The 23037-nt window shown below is 42.5% G+C and overlaps 2 protein-coding genes across 6 annotated transcripts in view; one reads left to right on the forward strand and one right to left on the reverse strand.

Annotated features, from left to right (window-relative positions):
• The first annotated feature begins 9507 nt into the window (after positions 1-9507).
• YARS2 (tyrosyl-tRNA synthetase 2) lies at positions 9508-20034 on the forward strand. 2 transcript variants are annotated; one of them, XM_083572371.1, is made up of 7 exons: positions 9508-10327; positions 13014-13181; positions 14575-14730; positions 14935-15105; positions 15515-15923; positions 18029-18170; positions 19447-20034. In XM_083572371.1, exons 1-5 carry the CDS (start codon positions 9531-9533, stop codon positions 15693-15695), a joined length of 1473 nt encoding a protein of 490 aa, XP_083428497.1. In that variant the 5' UTR covers positions 9508-9530; the 3' UTR covers positions 15696-15923; positions 18029-18170; positions 19447-20034. The 2 variants fall into 2 exon arrangements, with proteins under 2 accessions (XP_083428497.1, XP_083428496.1); XM_083572370.1 differs by having other exon boundaries at positions 18029-20034.
• Positions 16786-23037, reverse strand: part of DNM1L (dynamin 1 like) — a 37358-nt gene continuing 31106 nt past the window's right edge. For all 4 annotated transcript variants that reach the window (XM_083572332.1, XM_083572330.1, XM_083572331.1 and 1 more), the window contains 3 exons: positions 22581-22690; positions 21277-21436; positions 16786-20494 (listed from right to left, as the gene is read on the reverse strand). In XM_083572332.1, the coding sequence (XP_083428458.1) occupies positions 20438-20494; positions 21277-21436; positions 22581-22690 (327 nt within the window). In that variant the 3' untranslated portion in view covers positions 16786-20437. The remainder of the gene's footprint in view (positions 20495-21276; positions 21437-22580; positions 22691-23037) is intronic.

Raw genomic sequence — 23037 nt, forward strand, 5'->3', positions numbered from 1 at the left:
CCCTACATGTTTGTTAACTGGACACGGTTTGAACATCTCAAAAGGTCTATGGGGGGAGAAGCATCACTTATCATGCTGACCTGATTATAATGCAATTGACATGCAACACACAACCGTAGGGCTCGTCTACATTTCCACTTGTCCCATGACTAGACAGCATGGGTCCAAGTGATTTTCTGCATTTCCCATGCTTTCCAGACATGGGTCCAAGTAGTTTTGCCTTTGCCCCACTGCTTCCCCCCAGAAAACCTGCTCTTTTGTGCTGAATTGGAGCAAATGTCAATGCGGACAAAACACAATTGACGTTTGTTTCAATTCAGCAGTAAACAGCAGGTTTTCCTGGGTGAAAGCAGCAGGGTAAGTAGAAGCATGAATGAACCATTTGCTATATTTCTGAATTAGTAGTGTTGAATGAGCGCCAGCAAGCATGCAAAAAAAAAAAAAAGACACATGACAGTACCAAAAAGGACTCAAAATACATCTGTATGATTCTCCAGAAAGCAATACAAGTGGCTGTGTACATGCCATATATTTAAAGCAAAGCCCCCCCCCCCCCGAATCCTGGGAATTGCAGTTTTTCCCCTCACAGAGGTACAATTCTTAGCAAACTACAGTTCCCAGGATTCTTGAGAGGGTGCTTTAAATGTATGGTGTGTACCCAGCCTGAGCTTGATTGTTCTTTTTCTTCACTTGCAAGTTGTGCTGTAGATTTCACAGCTCCCAGGCAGAACTTGCTTTGGGCCATATCTAGGAGAGCATTCTTGCATACAACTCTCCCTTCTACTGGACTGCAGATGGGAGTTCCAGTCACCCCCAGACAGTATGCACCAGGAGTGGGGACTGAGCTTAAAGGTCCAGTGTGGTCCTCCAGACCTCTTTTTGTGCCCTCCTCCCCAGGTCACCCCCCCTCTCTCCAGGCCACAACCCTCACCAGCCCTGCCCTGCACGTTCGTGTCTTTGCACTGTAGCAATGCCTTCTGCTTGCTTGAATGAAGGGTAGAGGTGTGTGGGCACAAATCTATGACTCTACTTGTCTGGAAAACAGCCGACTGCACACAGGCAAGAGGCATAAGGGTTGCCCTGCCGACTTTTGGCTCCATCCCTGCCCATCACTGGCATGCAGTCCCTGGAGAGCTGCCCAGGTGGAAATGCAGTCGGTGGGCTGAAAGAGGTGGTCTACCCCTTAACTAACATCCCTGCTTAGAGCCCTTTAGAAGCAGAGTTAGGAACATAGGAAGCTGCCTTATACAGAGAGCATTTGCCCATCTCGCTTCATCTACAATGACTGGCGGCAGCTCTTGAGGGTTTCAGACTGGACTCTCTTCTGGTCCTACCTAGAGATGCCAGGGCTTGGACCTGGGACCTGCATGCAAAGCAGATGGTCTGCCATTGAGCTACAGCACATTTCTATGAAGTGGGATTGCAATGGCGAGAGGGATATTCTCCCGGGGTGGGAGTGTATTTTATAAGTTGAGATACAGTATGCCAAACACAAGCACATCTGGTAAGTACAATTTGCTCTTAAGCAGAAGCCTCTCTTGCCCCATTCTCTTGTTCCACCACCACTGTTGCTAAACAGGTTTTCTGGGGAGAAAGGATAAATCATGGAAATCATGTAATTTATTTTGACAAATGCTGGTCACTCCCTCTGATGTTAAAAAAAAGGTGGGGGAGAAAGCAAGCTAGAGGCTATCTGGAAAAAAATACAAGGCCTGACAACATTCTTCCTGCACATTTAGTATTCTAGTGTCTTCAAACTATGACCAGAATTTCTTTCAAAAGCTGCCTGCCCTCAGGGTTCAGTAATTAGCAGCCCAGTTTGCACGTAGCATGAAGTCAAATGATGGCGTACCATGAGCAAGCAAACACACTGTGGCACAGGGTGGAAAATCATGACCAACTATTTCACCCCTCTCTCACTCCTGCCACACTATGGGAGCTCAGTCATGGTTTACCTTGGGAGTGCATTGCTTGAACCCAAACTCGTTGCTTGCTTTCTCCTAACAAACCATGATTGCTTTGCAAGGGGTTGTACTTGGGGTCCTTTCTAACTCTGCAATTCTGTGAGTGGTAAGCTAAAATGTATGGAGGGAGATGAACTATGAGCACGAGTTTGGAATTAGCACAGTTTAGATCCCAGAGGAAGAGTGAAGTGGCTGTGATTTTTAAGTATTAGTTTGGCTTAGCATTATGTGCGAACCAGGCATTGTAAACCGCTTTGAGGGCTGTTGTTGTTTTACAATCAAGCGGCGTACAATTTTATTAAGAAAGAAAGAAAACTCAAAACATAGCAGTTGCAGAACCTTTGCCCCTTTTAGATGTTATCATATATCATCAGTAAAGGGGGACTGGCAAATCTTCCAGTTTGAGTTTTGCTCAGTTTCACGTTTCCACCTTTCTACATCACTTTATGAACTTTTCAAAGTGCTTGTGAAAATTTACCAGCATCTTAGTGCAAATGTCTTTCAATATGCACATTTTTTTTGCAAGCAATTTCCCCTAATATACTGCATTTCTTTCTGCCCACTCATTCTCTTCCTCTCAAGGGAGGTATATCTGTCATGTCACAAGAATGTACAGGACTCCAGTACAGAAATACACTTTTCTTAGGGCAGTAAAGGTACATTCAAAGTTCTTACATCAATCTTCACCCTAGCTAGGGAGAAGAGAGCAGAAGATATGTTGTGGTGGGGGTGTTTGCTCAGAGATTAGTGCTGGCTTTGTCTTATGAGGTGCTGTGCCTTCATGTACAATGGGTCAGCAGATCTGCACTGGGAGGAACAATTCTAAAGAACAATTTAGCTGTGTTTGATGAACAATAGCTGGTTCCTGCTGGGCGTAAACCTTTGCATGAGGGGCTTCATTGTGATGGCTGGCTGGATTTCACAAAAGGAAAGCTGCACCCATGTGCGGGCTGTGTTTAAACTGGGTCCAGCTGTTTTGCATTAGGTTTCACTGAACTGTTTACATAGAATTCACTGCTGCCATTATTTACTCGTTGGAATGAACAACAGAAAATGGAAGCGATGGGTGGAAAAGGTCTAGTGGCCCTCCTTGTGGGAAAAGTAGAGTACAGAGTATGTGCTATATCGTTTCTCTCAGGTAAAATTAAGATCTTACAGTATTTCCCTTTGGAATTAAACCTTAAAACATAAGTGGAGAAGCTCAAGTTTAGAAAATACTTAAGACCTAGTGCCCAAAGTTATACCATGCATCATGTATCATTTTGCAAATTTTGATGCAGGTGAATATTTTAAAAAGTGCTCTCTTTGTGCTGTGAGACACCTTCTGGTGACTCTGAGAAATCCTGTTTATGCAAGAAGATGCACTAATGTGCTAGATTGTTTTTTATATCCCATCATTCCTAAATACTTCCATCTTCAAGATCTTGCTTTATTCATAGTAATTTAGCAAAGGCTTGTGATTGTGCATAAGCCTATTGCTCAGAAAAGGGGATTACCCAAACATCTCAGTGACAGGAGTCTGCTGAGCAGCCTTTTAGAACTTCTGAGAAGTGAGGGGGTCTGCAACTGCAGAAATGGAATTATTTGGAATCCAGACTTTTATCTGATCTAGATATAACACACAATGCAAAACAAGTTTGCCATGTCATTTTTGTCCTGTAGCACGTTGTGTCAGGCTAGTAGGGGCGACTTCTCAAGATCAGGCTCAAGGTTTCCTCATATATACCGGCTTTACTTCCGACAAGAAGCAGGAACCCTGCATCTCTGAGCTGAAGCACAAAATTTGAAAATATGACGGCAGAGTTTAAAAAGCGGTCATTAAAACTAGTGTGGAGTTTTGGTTAGAGTGTTGGACTAGAACAGGGAGACCCCGTTCAAGTCTCCAATCGGCTGTGACATTGGGCCAGTCACAGTTGTTGAGCCTAACCTACGTCACAGGGTTGTTGTCAGGAGATAACAGGGAAGGGACGAATACGGTGCGTGCCACCTTGGGCTCCTTGGAGGAAATGTGGAGGGAATTTATTATAAATGTAATAAAAATGTGTATAAACAGTTGCATAGGACTGCCTGTGTAAAAAGGTCTTCAAGAGATGCCAGGATGTCTAAAGTAAGGATGCCTACCTAATCTCTGCTGGGAAAGCATTCCATAGTATGGGACCAGCAACACTATCTATTTACATTAATCATATGTTTTAGATATGAATATGAAGATAGGAGGGAGAAACAATATGACTGCCTCCATCACACCTAGCTTGGCCCTCTAACTAAACTGAACCTTACCTATCGGGCCTCTGCTGGGATATTCTTTTCTTTCTAAATAACCTCGGATGTGCAGGGTCTGACTAATCCTAAATAGCCAGAAATGCTACCTTTCATGGAGCTTCCTGTTTAGAGAGCTCCCAAGATGGGTTTGTTCAGCAATATGAGCTTCTGACTAAGCTAGCTGACTTGAGCTAAGATTTCTAAACACTGGCAGTTGTTTACACAGTCGCATCTAGATTCACAGACCCAACCCCAAGAAAATCTTCCAAATACACAACACAGGCCTCAGTTTGGTTTTTAGTTTACTTTATGAAGCAGGAGCTTCACCAGTTTATAGTGTGCAGATACACCAGGCAAGAGGTGGTTTAGATCCAGTCAGGGCCGGATTTAGGTTTGATGAGGCCCTAAGCTACTGAAGGTAATGGGGCCCTTTATATGTCCAGCTGTCCTTTGTCAACAACAAATTGTCAACTGTTTTTTGTGTTGAATATATGCTATAGTAATTTATGGACCTAGTAGGTATCTAAAGCCATTTGCACATAACAAATAGGAGCCTACACAACACAAAACACTGTTGCTGTATGTAGGTTTTATTTGTTTTTTATCTAATATTTTGGAAATGTACATCCAGGTTTTTTTTTCCTTTAATTTTTTTGGGGGGCCCAAGAGAGTGGGGCCCTAAGCTATAACTTGTTTAGCTTATACATAAATCCGGCACTGGATCCAGTGTAAATTCATTTAGCTATAACAACCAACATATGCCCCAAACTCTCAAATAAGTCTCTCCTCTGTCCTGCCTTCATTCATTCATTCATTCATTCATTCATTCATATTCTCTCTCTCTCTCTCTCTCTCTCTCTCTCTCTCTCTCTGTGTGTGTGTGTGTGAGAGAGAGAGAGAGAGAGAGAGAGCGCACACACTATTCATTTTTTAAAAAAATCACGAGTGGTTTACAACAATTTTATGTATACAATAAATACTATATTAAAAGGCTAAAATAAGAAATCACCTGTTACAGAAATATGTATTATTAATTGCCTGTCTAAGCCTGGTGGAATAAAAAGGTTTTTAGCAGTTGTTTAAAAGTTGGCTCAGAAGGTGCCTGTTCCAGATTTATTGGCAGAGTTTTCCACAATAGAAGCGCCATTTCTTGTTGCTGTCAAATGAGTCTCGCCAACTCGGCGCATGACCAATGATGCTCCTGCAGATTATTTCAGTGACTGAGCTGAGACATAAGGGTTTGGGTGGTCCCATAGAAACTTAGGTCCCTGGATCTAAGTTTTCAATACAATACAAAGACCCCGAACCTGCCTCAGTAGCAGATGTAAAACAACATTTCGGTAAGCCTCTCCTTTTGTTCAGTTTCCAAATAATTCTCTTAGCACACCTTCTGATGTGAACAATACATTTAGAGTCGATAATGAATTATATCTAAGACTAATGTTTTGGCAGTTGTGAAGTCCCACCCAAATGTAAACACCGTATAATGTGACTGGCTCTAATCTGTCAACGTAAACTCTAGATAGGGGGAATCCTGGCCCTGAAGGAGCATGAGAACCTGAGAAGTCTACTGGACGTTCTCTTATTTGGCTATCTCTACTACATGGCCTTGGATTGCTCAGCTCTGTTGCAATTTATCAGGAACGCTTTATCTTGCTGTTACCCCTAGTGGAGGCATCATTCTTCTTAAACTCCCTCGGATCTGCAGAAGTTCCAGCTCTGGGCCTTCATGCTGATTCAGAAGGGAATCTCTTGGTTCTGGAGTTAAGATTCAGGAAATGTTAATAGCAAGGACAGATCAGGAGGTATGATAGCAGCAGTTCAGGGTGGGGTGGGAAGAAGTCATTCGTTATCTTTATGTGATTTCTTATCTGCCCTTCTCCATAAGGTCCCAGGGCAGGTTTACAGCAATGTAATATACATTTTTAAAAAGCAACAACCGGAGAAAACAGTTCCATTTTAAAAAAAGAAGTAACACCATTGCAGCTGGAACAGAAGAGTATAAAGTCAATGAAGGACTTGGGAAAAACAAAACAAAGTACCTTAACCGTCAAGGCCAGGACGTATGTGTTCAGCATACAGCAAAAGCTATACGAGAAAAATGTTAGACACACCCACCCCTCTGTGGGAAGGCAGTTCCTCAACTTAGGGCTGTCACAGAGGGGAAAACCCTCCCAGGCTGCCGTTGCCCAGACTTTTGATGATGTCAGAACTACCAAGAGAGCCCCCTCTGCCAGTCTTGAGAAGCGATAGGGATGGAAGCAGTTTTTTGGGTATTTGGGATCTAAGGCTTTAAGGCTTTAAACACCAATGTGAGCACCTTGGATTTGGTATGGGAGCAAACTGGCTGTTTTAAAATCAGGGTTATGTGAGCTTTAAATGGAACCCTGGCCAGTAACCTGGTTGCTGCGTTTTGGACCAGTTGACTCTACCAAATTAAGTCTGGAATGGCAGCCCCATGAGGAGTGCATTGCAATAGTCAGTTCTGGGGGCTGTGTGGAGTTCAGTGGCCAAGTCATCTCTGCCTGGGAGGGACCACAGCTGGAAAAGCAGCTGTAGCTGGAAATCAGCACTCTCAGCCCCTAAAACCACCTGAACCTCCATTGACAGTGTTGGATACAGGAGCATCCCACAAGATGTGGACTTGTTTATTCCAGAGGAGTGCATCCCCATTCAGAATAGGCAGGCTCTGCACCTCCCATACTTGAAAACACAGAACATCTTTTTAGGATTTAGCTTCAATTTATTGACCCGCATTAAAATGTACTAGCCCCCTTGAAATGAGCATCGGAAGCAAGGGAGGTAGTGCATCTAGAAAGCAGAAGAAATACATTTGTGGGGGCAAAGAGATGTGTGGAGTAAACGAGGAAGGACAAGACAACCATTCCCTGGAAATGTATTTCTTCTGGTTAATGTAAGGCTATTCTATTCCCATCGTTATTCATGAGTGCTGACTTGCAGAATTGACTGCCAGCTGTTGACATTGCGTTGTGTTATCTTCCTGGAATGCGTCTGCAGAAATTGAAACACAAAAATGCTAACCAGGCCTCTCCTTATCTTGTGAAATCTGCTACGAGCGCAGACAGAGATCTGCAGGACTGTGATGCGTGCATTTAAAAGATGGAGAGTACAACAACTGAAAGATGGAAACTTTTCTCAGAGGACTTGCCAGTTCTAGTTAGCACATCTGTTAAACTAAGTGTGGTATCTAAGGGATCCACTCTGAGTTCATTTATTTGAATGAGTCTAGCCCAACACCACCAAAAGGATTGGCAAAATGCTGGCAACTCTAATTACAGTACTGGGTTTCAGTGAGCTGCAAATCCCAGCAAAAAAACTTGCTGGGTGACCTTGGGCCAGTAACTGTTTCTCAGCCTAATCTACCTCACAGGGTTGCTGCAAAGATAAATTATGCCATCTTGAGCTCCTTGGAGGAAAAGTGGGATGTAGATGTGTGACAGCCCCTATACTTTAGAACTCCCTGCCTATTGATATCAGGCAAGTGCCTTAGCCGTATGCTTTTTGGCATGTTTTTGTTTAGGCAATCCTATCCAGACGTATATAACTTACTGTCAAATAAGTAAATAAAACACATGTAACACTTGCTGTGTGAGGATTTTGAGCTTTCTCAGTTACTAAAACATTTGAGCAAAATATGTTGAATGGCCCAAAGGTTACAGAGTGGCATCAGCACACCAAGGAGATTATACAATGAAAACTTGTTTGGCACACCAAAATTCCAGGTTGACTCAAAATGCAGCATTTAGCACACTGATTACCAGGGATCACATAGAATGCTGGCGTTACTACGTACAGGTTAAGTGCAATTCTGCCACCCAGTGGAAAGCTGAGATTCCGTAACATTTTAAAATAGTTATCAGTTTCTTTTCAGATTTCTATGAGCAACAACAGGGTATCATGGTTGCACAGAGGTCAGAGCCACAGATTCTTTGATCAAAGAAAACCCTGTTTTTGTTTTGCAGAGTTTTCGTGGGGACGAATATATACCATTGCCCTGCCCCCTCATCTGTTTAGCTTAAATGGTGGCTTTCTGACCATAGGAGATAATTTCTGCTGTGAAATAAGTAGCAGTATGCTGTTTCTGTCCTACTACTCCACTGGTTATACATCTTATAATGAATGTTTGCGTTTATTCATCTTTCCTATTGAGATAGATCTCTGAGCTGTGCATGTTTCCAGGAACTGGTAAAATGCTCCTGTTTCCGTTTTGTTTAATACATGAACCAAAAATGCCCAATTATGGCTCATGTCACAAAGGAATGTGGAATGCCTCACCCTACGTATGATTGGCTGCCCTCTGTACCACTGTTTTTTCATTAACTAGATTCTCAGAATTAAATCAATTTTGAAATTTGGCTTCCTCCCAAGTAAGCATGCATAAGATTCCATTTTACTTTTTCAGAAAATTTGTTGGTATTCCTGCTGATTCAATTGGTTATTTTAGCTATTGCTCTGTAGTTGGATTACTGCTTTTATTGTTGTTTGCCATTTGTATTCATTTTAATATTTCTAGTTGTGCAAGATGTCTTCAGTGTGTCCAAGAAAGGCAGAATGTTTTGGGTTTTTTCCTAGGCAATAAGGCTGTAGTCTGGAAACTACTTACCTTGGGAGTAACCCCCACTAAATTCAGTACTTCTAATTAGGATTATAAAGCAATTAAAGAGCAGTCGCTGCTGCTATTTCTGCCCTTCTTGTTATGCTAATTTAACTCCTAAAGAAAGACAATTACTTTCCATGCTTGATCTTGACTGAAACCGATTCAGTAACATTTAATTGCTCAGATATTCTAGTCCAGTAGTTCCTCCCTGGACCTTTCCTTTGGAAAAATTAAAACATACTGTTTGTACAGGCAGTTTATTTCCCACGCCACTTTAATGATATACCCCCGATTGTGCGTTTAATAATTTAGGTCGGAGCAAGGGATATCCAAGCACACTTCATTGCTTAAATACGTTTGTTTTTTGGGAATTGCTGAACATTAACGAAAACTTCGTGGGGAGGGGGGAGCAAGTTCTGCTTTAATGTCCAGAACAGGCAAAGAAGGCAATTCTTTAAAAAAATCGGTATGTGTTTTTATTATTATTTAAAAACCATATATTCCTTATTCGACGAAATAAGCAAGGAGCCTGGTCAATAACTAATGCCACAAAGACGGCGGCGGCGGACGCCAAAGCTCCCCTCTAAGCGGCCCCATGAGGGCAGAAGGCGGAACGCTTCGACCCCGCCCCCTCCTCCCAGCATGCTCTGCGCCATGTGCGCGGGCACCCCCTTCCGTTAGCTAAGATGGCGGCGCCCGCGCTACGAGCCGGCCACCGTTGGCTTTTCGGCCTGAGGGTCGCTTCGCCCCGGCTCCAGGCGCCTGGCGGACGGCGGCAGTCCCACGACCAGCGGCCGCGGGCTCCGGCCAAGGGTATCTTAGCGGCTCAGCTGGAGCGGGGCCTGTTCCATGAGATTTTCCCTCCCCAGGCCGCCGAGGAGCAGCTCCCCGGGTTGTTGGAGGCGGGCCGCCTTCCCGTCACGGCCTACTGCGGCTTCGACCCGACGGCCGACTCGCTGCACGTCGGGCACCTGCTGGCGGTGCTGGGCCTGCTGCACTTCCAGCGCGCGGGCCACGACGTGGTGGCCTTGGTGGGCGGCGCCACGGCGCGCCTGGGAGACCCCAGCGGCCGCGCGGAGGAGCGCGAGGTCCTCCCGGAGGAGCGCGCGCGGGAAAACGCGGCCTCCCTCCGCCGGGGGCTCCAGAGGCTCTTCGACAACCACCGCGAGCTCTTCTGGAGCGGGGAAGCGACTCGCCTGGGCCGCGCCGCCGTGCTGGACAACGCCAGCTGGCTGGAGCGCGAGTCCGTGGTGGGGTTCCTGTGCGCCGTCGGGGGCCACCTGCGCATGGGGACGATGCTGAGCAGGCAGAGCTGCAAGGCCCGCCTGAGCAGCCCCGGCGGCATGGGGCTGGCCGAGTTCCTGTACCCGGCGCTGCAGGCCTACGACTTCCTGCACCTGCACCGACACCACGGCTGCCGCATCCAGCTGGGAGGAGCGGACCAGATGGGCAACATCATGTCCGGACACGACCTCGTCTCCAAGTACGAGATAAGGGGTGGTGGGGGAGGCCTGCATTTGGAGTGTGCTCACCCCACGCTTAAGCTGGGGTAGCTGGATGGGGGAGAGGTTATTGCGGAGCAGTTGCTTACACAGGTAATCAGTAGCGACAGGTGCGTTGCAAGCGAAGAGGCATGGGGTGGGGCGGGCAGAGGGACAGCAAGTTGTGCACGTAATGGCCAGCTGAAATTGGAGCAGTTAAGAACCTAAGAAGAGCCTGCTGGATCAGGCCAGCAAGCCCCATCTTGTCTGGCATCCTGTTCTCTGTAGTGGCCAACTAGATCCCTGTGGGAAGTTCAGGGGCAAGAGGATCCTGATTGAGCTGGTCTTTTATCAGAGCTGATGAAATGGGCCTGGGTCTTGGAGCTACTCTTAAGCTAAGCTTGAAGGAATTGACTTTGCCTTCCACCTCACCTACTGCAGCAGCCGGATGGAACAGTTGGGAGCCCCTGTTGAGAGTTGATTCATTTTTTCATGTGTAAGCGTTATTTTACAAAAATGTTCATACACTGATTCACTTAGATATAGAAATATGAGAGGCATTTTTTGGAAGTATTTCTTACCATTTTTCAAATTAAAGAATTGGAAATTTGAGGGGATGGAAAACTCTAGTGTACTCCTTTGAAATAACAAGCTCCTCAGAGTAGTTTCTGATATTTATTAATTATATTTATAAACTGTCCATCCAAGGTCTCTGGAGCAATTACATAGACAGAAGCATAATAATTGTAATATGATTTCTGTGTAATATGTAATATGTACAACTTGAATCCAGAGACTGGGTTTTGTTTTCTGGTATTTGATATGCGGTCAGGAGAAGAAACAAGCAGTATTGCCTAAAGTTACTATACAGCAGGATTGCGTCTTACGTGGGGGTTACGTTGGGTTTTTTCGCGGGGGGGGGGGTAGCGTGTAAAGCTGAAATTGCATATAGTCAAAACAACCCCCAGAACTGTCCCTCAATGGGCAATTTTATCTTCCAGAGTCAGTGTCAGATCTCTTGGAACCAGGGTGATGGCCTTCAGAGCCCATGCAAGAGTCTCCCAGAGCCCAGTAAGTGAGACAGAGAGCTTAAAAGCTCTTTTCATGCCCAAAAGCTCTTAAGCTCTCTGCCTTGCATGCATTTAATTTGTGCAGTTGCAGCTGGCTGGCTGTATAGCTGAGATGGAATCCATAAAAGTTGTGGGCCTACTGTAAACTCCCACCCTGCCCTGGTATAGGTGTGTTTGGCACTTCAGCATACAGTAGGCTGCTGCTCCATCACTAGCACTAGATATGTTGATAATTAGTTTTTGAATAACACTTAAGGCATTTCTACCTTTAAAATGAATAAATATGAGAAACAGTGCACTATTATGTTACGTTCCCATGGTGACATCTCTTGCTCAGCAGGTACAGCACACACCCTACTCACAGAAGGTCCCATCATTGGTTCCCTCTACTTCTAGTTAGAAAGCTATTGGGTAACTGTACTTGAAAAAGTTACATGAGACTTTGAAACCTGCTTCTAATCAAAATAGATGAATGGACCAGTGGTCCAACATTATAAAGTAGATTCATATATTTATATTCCTTGGCTGTTCAGCTATCATGAAGGGTTGTGAGTAAATGTGTCAGCTGGCCCTATCTGAAAGATTATTTTTCCATCAGGAAAAGTCACATAAGCTGTACTGCACACACGCAAAATCTGGTCCTAAACAAAACAAAACAAAAAAATTTTTTCCTTCCAGTAGCACCTTAAAGACCAACTAAGTTGGTTCTTGGTATGAGCTTTCGTGTGCATGCACCCTTCTTCAGATACCAGGTATCTGAAGAAGTGTGCATGCACACGAAAGCTCATACCAAGAACTAACTTAGTTGGTCTTTAAGGTGCTACTGGAAGGAAAAAATTTTTTTGTTTTGTTTTGTTTTGACTATGGCAGACCAACACGGCTACCTATCTGTAACTAAAATCTGGTCCTGTTCTTGTTTAAACATAAATTTGACATAGTAGTCATCCATTTTGATTGTTCATTTAAGTAACCTGTGGTTGCATTATAAAACAGCACTGTTTCTCTCCTACAGCAGCATGCACCTGAAAGTACCGTATTTTTCACTCTATAACACGCACCTGACCATAACACGCACGTAGTTTTTAGAGGAGGAAAATCCGTAGGCATGCCACCCGTAGGCATTCCCTCCATAACACACACAGACATTTCCCCTACTTTCTAGGAGGAAAAAAGTGAGTGTTATGGTGCAAAAAATACGGTAATTTATTTAATTTTCCCTTTAGTATCAGCTTTTTACGGCCAGTGCTTGTTTAAAGTATTTCTTGGAGGGAGTCTAACATTCAAGGCCTAGGGTATTAAATGAACTAGTCAACCAAAATATCATATAACTTAGGTCTGAGTAATACTTGTGCCATTACTAGTTCCTTCAAGAGTATGCACATGACATATTGGGGCTCTGGGCTGTCAAGAGCTCTAAAAGAACTGGGCATAAAGAGGCAAGTGACTGATGGGAAAGGAGAGTTCATTGTGTAAGCAGATCAACAGATTTTTGACAGGTAGCTGAAGGCAATAGGGTTGCCTTCTGTTGTAGAAATGTTTGTAGGTCTTGAAATTAAATGTGTACCGTGTTCTGTTGACAAGTAACATAACTTAAGTATTGTAATCTGTTTCCTATTAGGGTGACAGGCGAAGATGTATTTGGAATAACGGTGCCTCTTGTTACAAGTACCACTGGAGATAAGTTGGGGAAATCTGCTGGCAATGCAGTTTGGCTAAACAGAAATAGGACCTCTCCCTTTGAGTTATATCAGTACTTTGTCAGACAGCCAGATAGCACTGTTAAAAGGCAAGTACGTTTCTTATCGATCTATGTGAATTACTGTTCTAGAACAAAATGACTGCTTTGCTAGTGTGTTGTAGTGGTTAGCATCAGATGAAAAATGGGAAAGCTCAGGCTCAAAGCCACACCAAATCATCTTAGGCCAGTCACACACTCACCTAATCTACTTTCCAGGATTGTCATGACTCAAATGGGGGTAAAAACTATGTATGCCATATTGAGTTCCTTTGGCAAGAGGTGGGTCATAAATTAAAATTTAGAATATATATGCAAAAGGGTCCAATCTAGCCCAAGCTAAAAATAACTAATGCAGCACTCAGAATGTGTCCAAGGTTTTTAGATGTTTGTTAGCAAAAAAATGTTATTAACCTTGCATAAACAATAATGTATTATCTGCTTTCCATCAGTGTTAGAAACTGAGATATGAAGGCTAGGAGCTAAATGGCACCTTGCACCTAGGTTATGGGTGCAATAATGGAATGTCTAGGCATGCTTTTTTATAACAAGAATACAAAGCTGAAAATGAACTGTAGCTAAAATATTATGTTCATTTTTCACATGGGCTAGTCCTTCCCCTGCCCACCCCCTAACATTCTTAAGAGGATCCCTTCTCCAGTCTTCGGAGAGTAGCTGGAAGTGGTGAGGCAGAAAAAGGCCATCCTTTCCTTCTACTCCGCAGTTTTAATCCAAAATCTTAGGCACAGTACTGCTCCCAGAGCTCAGAAACTGCTCATACTAATGAAATTCCCTGTCTCAAAAGGTGCCTAGAACAATGGGAGTTTTGAACACTGTGAATTGTATTATAAAACCTGCATATGGTGTTCTTTAACGTTTTTATTAAGTCCCCAAATACTCTGAGGTTCTGCTACATCTTTGACCACATCTGATTTTATGGTGCAGAGGGCTCGTGTTATTGTACTGGTGCAAGAAAGTCTTGTCATATCCTAAGCACATATTGTTACTGTAAAAACAATACAAAGTTACTCTTTAAAATACCACAAGACTTTTGTTGGTTTTGCAAAAACTAGACTGACAGACACCCCTCTGTATATTGTTCAGAAGACCTAGATTCAGTATTTTCAGTTTTAAAAAAGCAAGCATAAAAATGCATTTTTGTTTTTACTCGGTCATTAACAAGATTATGCTACTTCTTTAAAATTTTAAAAATTTACGGAATCTGAAGCATGGATTGGGGGGCTGAAATTAGTGTAGATCTGCATTGTCTGTTACAGAAGCAAAATGTAGCTCTGAAGGCAGTCTTGTATAGGGAAATTTTTAATGTTCAATGTTGTATCATGTTTTAATTTGTTAGACGCCACCCAGAGTGGCTGGGGTAACCCAGTCAGATGGGGGGGGCATATAAACAATAAATGATAATGGTAGCTATTTTCCCTTTAAGGTATCTGAAGCTTTTCACTTTCCTCCCTCTTCCGGAAATCCAACACATTATGGAAATGCATGCTAAAGAGCCTGAGAAGTGGGGGCCCCAGAAACGGCTTGCTGCTGAAGTAACTAAGCTTGTTCATGGGAAAGCAGGTCTGGAATCTGCTAAGAGGTAAAGGAAGACTTAGGCTGTTAATATGTTTATTTTTGGACCAAAATGTTAATGGAAACGCAAACAGGAAATTTCAGCTTTGCAAAGATGCAGAATTTACAGAGGAGTCTTCTAAATTCCTAACATTGATAAAAGCTACTTTTGCAAGTCTTGGTCATAATGTAAATATTGATGAGTACTCTTTTTATGTTTTTTAAAAACCAGGTGCACAAGGGCCCTTTATTACAGTGACGTAGCAGCACTAGAGACCATGTCCGACCAAGAGCTTCAAGAACTCTTCAGGGAAGCACCATATGTTGAGTTGATGCTTGAACCTGGGACAACAGTACTTGATTTGTGTCGGAAGGCGAATGCTATTGTAGATGGACCAAGGGGGTAAGTTAATATTTACATATTCTGCGGCATTAATTCTGTAGCTGCTTAGTCTAGAAACAAGCTTATCTGTTTCTACTTAGTAGGCAGCCTCATTGTGTGAGACAGCCTTCCTGGTGAGGCTCTTACCTGACCTCCCTCTTGCCAAATTGCCACTGGGTACCATGACCAGAGAGGGTGGTAGTACATACCTGATGGAAGATCCAATATGGTACTTCTGCTGCCACCTCCTCTTCCCCTCTCCTGTCACAGTATGCAGCAGGAGTTCAACTGTCTGCTATTTCCTGTATGTCTGTGGCTGAGTGAGTTTCTACCCTAATTTGTCATCACTGACATGTTATTATAACTTTAAACTATTATAAGGTGGTCTAGCTCTAGCCATGTCATTGACTGTACAATTTCTTTTTTCAAGGTATCGTGACATAACAAGTGGTGGAGTTTCTATAAACCACATTAAAGTAACTGATCCCGATGCTGTTCTTGTTCTTGGACAACATATCCTCAATAATGGCTTGTCACTCCTTAGAATTGGAAAAAGAAATTACTATGTTGTGAAATGGCTTCAGTTGTCACACGAAGAACAAAAATGCTGAGGTTCTTTTCAAGTATGTTATGAGTGCATTTTACTTCATGGACTGAGAACACACACCAAACAACTCGCAAGAACTGTGGTGTGAATTGCCTTTTCTCACTGTGTGAGACTCGATATCGTCTAGAAATTGGATGGCATCTTAATTCATACTTAAATCATGAAACGAGGAGGAACTCTATGGTACAATGCAGAGTCTATCCAAAGAATGCAACTGTTGAAATATGTTATCGTAAGTATTGGTTATAAAACGTTTGTCTACAATAAAGATAACTAAATTAATCCTGAAAGTTATTATTACTTGCATTTTTAGTGTGTTAAGGATGTGAATGGTAGTAAATGTGACATAAGAACCCATTTCTGTTTGAAGTAGTGACAAGCCAGGCAGCTAGATCCTGAGCCCACAGATAACCTAATTTTAATTGTTTTTAATGGGTTTTAACTTTTTAAAACCAAGTTATTTTATCAACTATTTTATGTTCTGGAAGCTGGAGGACAGAAGAGTATGGCACTGTAATGCCAACAGCAATTAGGTTTTAATAAGACATAAGAATCCATTTTTTATCCTAAACAATATAGTGCTTGTTTCATTACTCAGTTGAACTTTCTGCTTTGTATTCAAGCTGTTTTTGAGCAAAACATGGGCTGGGGTCAATGCCTTGAGGTTGCTCTACGATGAATGTATATGGAGATTATGCTCCCATGTAGCAGGTATTGGAGTGTGGGATTTGTAACTCAGGGTGTAATTTATATTTCTATGGATAGTACAGATGTCCAGCAAATCTAAAAGCTGTTCTTACAACATGCAGATTGGACTAGATGACCCTCACAGTTCCTTCCAACTCTGCAGTTCTACAATTCCCAGCTAATAGGGAGTGCCTTATGTTTTAAGCAAAGTATAGTTAATGTAGGTCTACTGCCTCAGGGTTACAGTATGTATACCCTGTGAACAGTTGGGCCTCTGATCCAATAGTGGTTTTGTCCAGTGTGCCATAGTAGGTAGAAGCTCCCTATCTCAAAAATAGCATAGTGACCTAGTGTTTACCCCTTACCCATTAGCAACTGTCTCAGCAAGTTAAGTTAAAAACTGACCATACTTTAAAATGCGGTTTATTGATGTAAAACTGTCGTTTCTACACAATCAGCTTTATTTACAAAAGTAACTACATACATTTGGTACTGATGCTGGATAAACTACCCTTCAGTCTGCATAGGTAAATGTTCTTTCAATTCGTTTATGCATTTTCAATTCTGAGTTGGACTAGACAGTGATTTTTTAAAATACGTACAGCTGTGTAGTTCCATTGCCTTAGATACAGAAGCCTAAAAGGCAGGATGAAAATCACTCTAAATGCAGTCACACCCACACCCTGATGACTCAAAGTGCATAATATAGTACATAGCATGCTAACCTTGTAGAAACGTGGTTTGTTCAATCCTGTGCAAGCAATACTGAAAGTGCTAGTACAGCAGTGGCATTAGTAACTGCTATTTTAAATATATTCACAGCTGCTGATATTACTTGAAACTATGTGAGATTGAAATGGTCTATTTGAAAACTTCATGGCAGTATGAAGAGATTTTCTAGTGAAGACTGGCTCTCCCTTTAAAACCTTAGTGATCACAATTCACATGGAGCAAGGCTGGGGAACTTTTTGGTCCCCAAAGCTGCATTTCATTTTGTCTCTCTGGGAGCTACGTGCCACATGTGGCTATGGTGACCCCTGCAAACGTAACACAGTCCTGCACCCCCCCCCCCAAAAAAAAATATCGTTAAAGGAATGTGTGATGTTGGAGAATGTGGGTTACGCTTCCATCAAGAACATCACTCTGCAATAGTCAGCTTTGACAAACACTGTTGGAGTCAGTAGAAAGAGTTTGTGTGGCTTGTGGGCTGGCAGTTCCCCGCTCCTTGTGTAGTTCAGTATTTTTTAGGGCAAGATTGCCTTTAGGAATTCTTTCAGAGGGTAGTAATCCACCGATGATCTATATACTCAGCATTGTGTTGAACATTAGCATGTGCTTCAGAATCCATGGTTATCACAGAAATGTCATAAACTGAAACAACCTTTTTAGCCTCAATATTAAGTTTCCACCATAAGAATTAATTCCCCACGTCTGTACCACCCTGAAATCTGATGAGGAGCAGTAAGGTTATAAATAATAAATAAATAAGCAATATATTAATGTGAGGAACCTTATACTGGCTGAAGGCTGTATCCTGAAGTCCACATGCCAGTGATGAATACAGCAAATGGGGGCAGAGCAACAAATGTAATTATTAATTTTAGTTTTTTACAGTAATTTCTACATATGTCCCCTCTATCCTTCATCCAGGCAACCAAGAGCAATATCAGAATTCAAGGACCCATTCCAGCTATGCAAAAATGTTCAGGGTGCAAAGCCAGTGACCAGTGTGGCTTGGGAAAGAATTAAGAAGGTCACATAAGGGGGCCTAGGCTGAGGTTCACCATACATGGTAACTATTTGCACATTACTGTACCTCTGATATCGAGCAAGCAAGGATATATGTTGAATCCCACTTCCATGGGACAGTGCTCATTGGTTTCACCAGGACGTGTTTTAATGTGCCTGGCAAAATCAATACCTTTTAAAACAGTGGATGAGACAGGCTAAATTAGAACTCAATAGTAATTTGACATCTACTCAGAATTAATTCTTAGTTATCCTTTTTTATCCTTTGACAAATTTATCAGTCAAACATGCTCTAAAGGCCTTTAACCATTGCAGGTCAACAACCTTGTTAATTTATACCAGATGTTGCTGAACTACAACACCCACTGGTCCTAGCAAGCACAGCCAGGGATGGTGAATGTTGTAGCTAGTAACATCTAGTGGACCAAAGGTCCCCACACCTGATAATTACTATCACTGGATTTAAAACTAAATAAATAAATAGTGACTTCTTGAAGTTTTCACCTTTACAGGTTAATTCTTTAGTGAAACATGATCACATCAGTCGAGTGTTCTTGTTTCCTGCCCTAAATTACTTTAGCCCATTCTTCCTGCTAACTAGCATGACACCCTCCCCTCCCCCTCCCCCCACCAGTCAACAGCACTTCATGGGTACTGGGCATCCTTACTCCTCACTGGACTGGTTCCCTCTAGTTAGTCTTACTTTTTGGCTTTCTGCAAGCATAGGGGTTCTCCCACCCATACTGCCCACTCGGGATGGGGTGGTGCCATTTTGGTTACCTAAGTGACAGCATTCTTGCCTGAAGACCAGAAATAGAGAGAATGAGGTGATTCTACGTTAGCGGGCACTAGGTACAGGTTCACTGAACTTAGTAGGAGGTTAAAATACCCTCATGCCACAGATTTGCCAAAGCATCAGAAGCAATCTTAAAGCATGGTTTTATTTTCAATATGCTTGCTGTATGTATGATTTTTGAGGAGAGTTCCAAGTGCCTGCACCCTTAAAGGCACCATCACAGTTGTTTCAATATACTGTAAGGGGAAGAGGAGAGAAATAGCATGTTTTCAAACTGCTACTGAACATTTCCATTTAATGTCCAATACCTTTTGTCTCAAGCGTAAGCTGAGTTTACTCTTTTCAGCCTGTTGTGTAAGGACTGAGTGGATAAAATCCTGTACACAATGTGTGAAGGCCAAGGGTTTATTTTTTTTCCACAAGTACACATGTTGAGGAAGGCAATATCTACTTAGGATATGCACCTCACAGCAATCTAAAAACATAGTTCTTCCAACGTAACACATATTTTCCTTCCATGCAGGAAAAACGTTGTGTGTGAGCAGGTGTACTGTGCGTTAAACATAAACTTACAAAATCTTCAGGAACTAAAGTGTCATTACTGTTGATTTTGGTGACTATGGCAGACAATCAAGCAAGCTACCACACCAACACCTAAGATGAAAGTAGCTCAAAAACAGTAATGGGTTGGGACCATTGAATTACTCTAAAGGCCAGCTGCTTTTACATCAATATTTTCTGAAGTTTCCTTACTTTTCATAATGATTTAGGAGAAACCTGATCTGCCACAATACCTTTTAATATTGCTGTTTTGTTAGTCTGGAACTCTGTAAGTGCATGGTCCATGGGTTTTGGTCCCAGACATTAGGATTCTTCAAATTCTGATTACTTCTTTGTTGATAACGCTTCTTAGCAGAATCTCCACTTACTCCAGATTTATCTAGCTAAAGGACAAAAATAGCCAATGCATTTTGGAAGTTAGCCAGATATTTCTTTTAAGGTTCTAAAACATGAGGGTACACATTACACAGTTATAAGGCAGTATTTCTACTGTGCTGTTTATCTGTTTGAGACTTTAGAGTGCATGCAATTAAATTCATCTTAAAGAAAATATCGTGGTGTCCTTTCTTCATGGTTGAAAAACCTATATTGCAAAACCAGCTTAAAAGGCTACATCACAATACTACACTGTTCATCCTATCCACAGGCAACTCATTTAGCAAGCCAGGCACTGGAATTTTAACATGGTTCTTTCCTTAAGTTCAGTCCAGTCCAATTCCTCACAGGAGAACAGACCTTGGTCTTTGCACCAGGAAACTAGTAAAGAAAATATGTTGATTATATGAGACTTGTTTTGCAAGTACAGCATACGTTTCTGTCCGTAGAAAGCCAAACTGAATTGTCTTTATGTGAGCAGATTTATACATACTGCAGTAAACATAGAAGTTCATAAGTATATATAACGCCTAGCAATTTTCAAGTCATCCATTTCTTCATCCAGCTGGAGAAGCCCTTCACCAAAGGTGTGTCTCTCGAATCTCAGCAATAATATGACTGGCTCGCTGCAAGGCCTAGGACAAGAACAGAAATTGCTGAGTTTTATACTTGTCAAGTCACAGGCAGAGATAAACCACAAAAGTAATACAATAAAAATCATTGGGCAATAATTAAGTGATGGCTGAATATGGTAGCACGAGGGGTGAGGCCAACAAAGCACTGACCTCTGCAAGATGCAAGACCTCACATGGTGCAAGATTCAGGGAAGATGGGTTGGTTTGGTTCATAAACCAAGCCAAAACACTGCTTATTTCTGATCATTTCTATAGCCAATGAACTTTGCATACAGTCCTATCTGGAAAAGGAATGGTAGAAATTCTCATGACTTCAGCCAAAGAGTGCACTAACTAGATCTTAAATTTTGGGTACAGTACAACTGCATCTTGTGCACATTTAACTTGCACAATTTCAACCCTACACAGTTGAAGGCAATCTGGTTGAAATCCCACAAGTTAAAAGTGAAGCCGGCATGCGGAAAGGGCCTTGCTTCCCAAGCAAGGCAGAGAGCTTCAAAGCTCTTTTTGTACCACGTTCTTGCCTCTACGTGCCAGGTCTGGGATGCTCCCACAAGATCTCAGAGGAATTTGGGTGGCCCCATGAGAGCATCCCGGAGCTTGCGCAGAAGTGGTTCCAAGGGTTTGAGTGTGTGTGTTTTTGCATATTATGCAGAACCCTTAGAACCAAACCTCCATGTAAGACACAATTGTGAGGCTCAGGTGGCAGAGTATGAAAATAAACTATACTAGTGTACATAACAAAACTAACTTGGCTTGTTACAGAAAAGGGACTGCAGTACCTGTAACATATCAGCTGCCTCCTTCCTGCGCTGAGCCATGTCCTCTGATTCAGTCAAAAGGTCATCCAGCAATAAGGCTTTGTACAGCTGTCCTACTAGCTCACTCTGAAGAGAGTCTTTCACGTGGTTAACCAGAAAATGCATCACTGCTTTTGGCACACTGCAAGCAAGCAAGCAAATAGATCAAGCACATAACCCACGGAGCCAAGGGTTCTTTCTTAAATTTATATACCCCCCTTCACCCAAAGATCACAGGGCAGATTACAACATAAAAACACAAAATACAGAACAATGATTAATAACCTTCCTCCGAACACTTAAAAGACCATAGACTGTTTAACCATCAAAGGCCTGGTTGAAGAGGAATTATTTTTGTCTGGCACCTAAAAATATGTAATGAGGTGCCGGGTGAGCCTTCCTAGGGAGAACATTCCACAAGCAGGGAGCCACCACGGAAAAGGCCCATTCTCATGTTGCCACCCTTCAGACCTCTCATGGAGGGGGGATATGGAGAATGACCTCAAGTGATGGTTGCAAGGTCCAGGTTAGTTCATATGGAAAGAGTCAGTCCTTGTATTGTGGTCCTGAGACATGTAGTCAAAACCAGCTGTTTGAATAGGGCCCAGAAACCAAGTGGCAGCCAATACAGTTGGGTTAGGGTGAGTGCTATATGCTCAAATTGTTTTTTTCCCGGTGAGCAAGCTGGCTGCTGAATTCTGCAACAGCTGAAGTGCCCAAACCATCTTCAGAGGCAGCCCAACGTATAACACATTGCAGCAATCTAGCCTACAAGTTACGAGTGTAGGTAACAGAAGTTAAGACTACCCCTGTCCAGATAGGTGTGTATCTAGGGCACCAGCCAAAGCTGCTATATGGCATTCCATGCTACTGAGGCCACCTCGGACTACTCTGAGAAGACTCACTTAAATGAATGAACTTGTTACTTACAGTCATTAATTTCAATGGATCTACTCTTGAGATAGACTAACATTGGTATTTATAACACATGGTTTTAGACTATCATTTGGTAATAAATTGGTTGTATGATACGTGTATTTTGTATTTACAGAATTTAGAAATAACCCTGAAGATAACTCACAATATGGCAACACTTGTTTCTGTGCTAAAGCACCAAAACACTAAAACCTCATGGTTATTTTTGTGAAACAGTCCGTTAGAACTGAAGTGCAGGAAAGAAACTACACAGAGCTGCTCAACTGTATATTCTGAACAGTAAAAAATACTATCGGAATTAATAATAAAGCAATGAGAGGGTCAAATCCTGAATAAGGAAGATCGCAAACCTGTCTTGTATATTCTTCCTCACAATCAGGAAGTAGGATTTGATAAGGCGTTCAATCACCTCGCAGTCTCGTTGCTCTCGGGCTGAAAGCTTGCGTGCAACAGGAACAGGCTGATGCAGGAAAAAGCAGAGTCAAAAATATTTCATGAGCCTGCAGTTCCACTGGACTTCAAATAGGACAGTCAGGTTCATACTGAACTACAAGAAGGTGGCAAATACACCTGGATTTTAGAGGTGGTTTCCGTCTGGTGACATAACAATGCTGGCAAGTGTCAAGAGAATCTTTTTTTAAAAAAACATTGTTAATATGAGGCTTTACAGATTAAAACCTTGGAGGTGACACAACATACCTGACTCTTGGGGGAAATGGTGGCATCATTGCTGTCACTTGTGAACAAGTCACAATAGATCCTAGGCCTTAAAAAAAGATGACATGCTGTTCTTTGCTGGAGTGAAAG

Source organism: Podarcis filfolensis (genome assembly GCF_964270895.1).
Source record: "Podarcis filfolensis genome assembly, chromosome: 10".
Taxonomy (NCBI): Eukaryota; Metazoa; Chordata; class Lepidosauria; order Squamata; family Lacertidae; genus Podarcis; species Podarcis filfolensis.

Coding starts and splice junctions, on each gene's coding strand:
- YARS2 (XM_083572370.1), top strand. CDS start 9,531: ATGGCGGCGCCCGCGCTACGAGCCGGCCACCGTTGGCTTTTCGGCCTG. Junction 13,182..14,574: donor CCAGATAGCACTGTTAAAAG/GCAAGTACGTTT, acceptor TTTCCCTTTAAG/GTATCTGAAGCTTTTCACTT. Junction 14,731..14,934: donor GGTCTGGAATCTGCTAAGAG/GTAAAGGAAGAC, acceptor TTTAAAAACCAG/GTGCACAAGGGCCCTTTATT.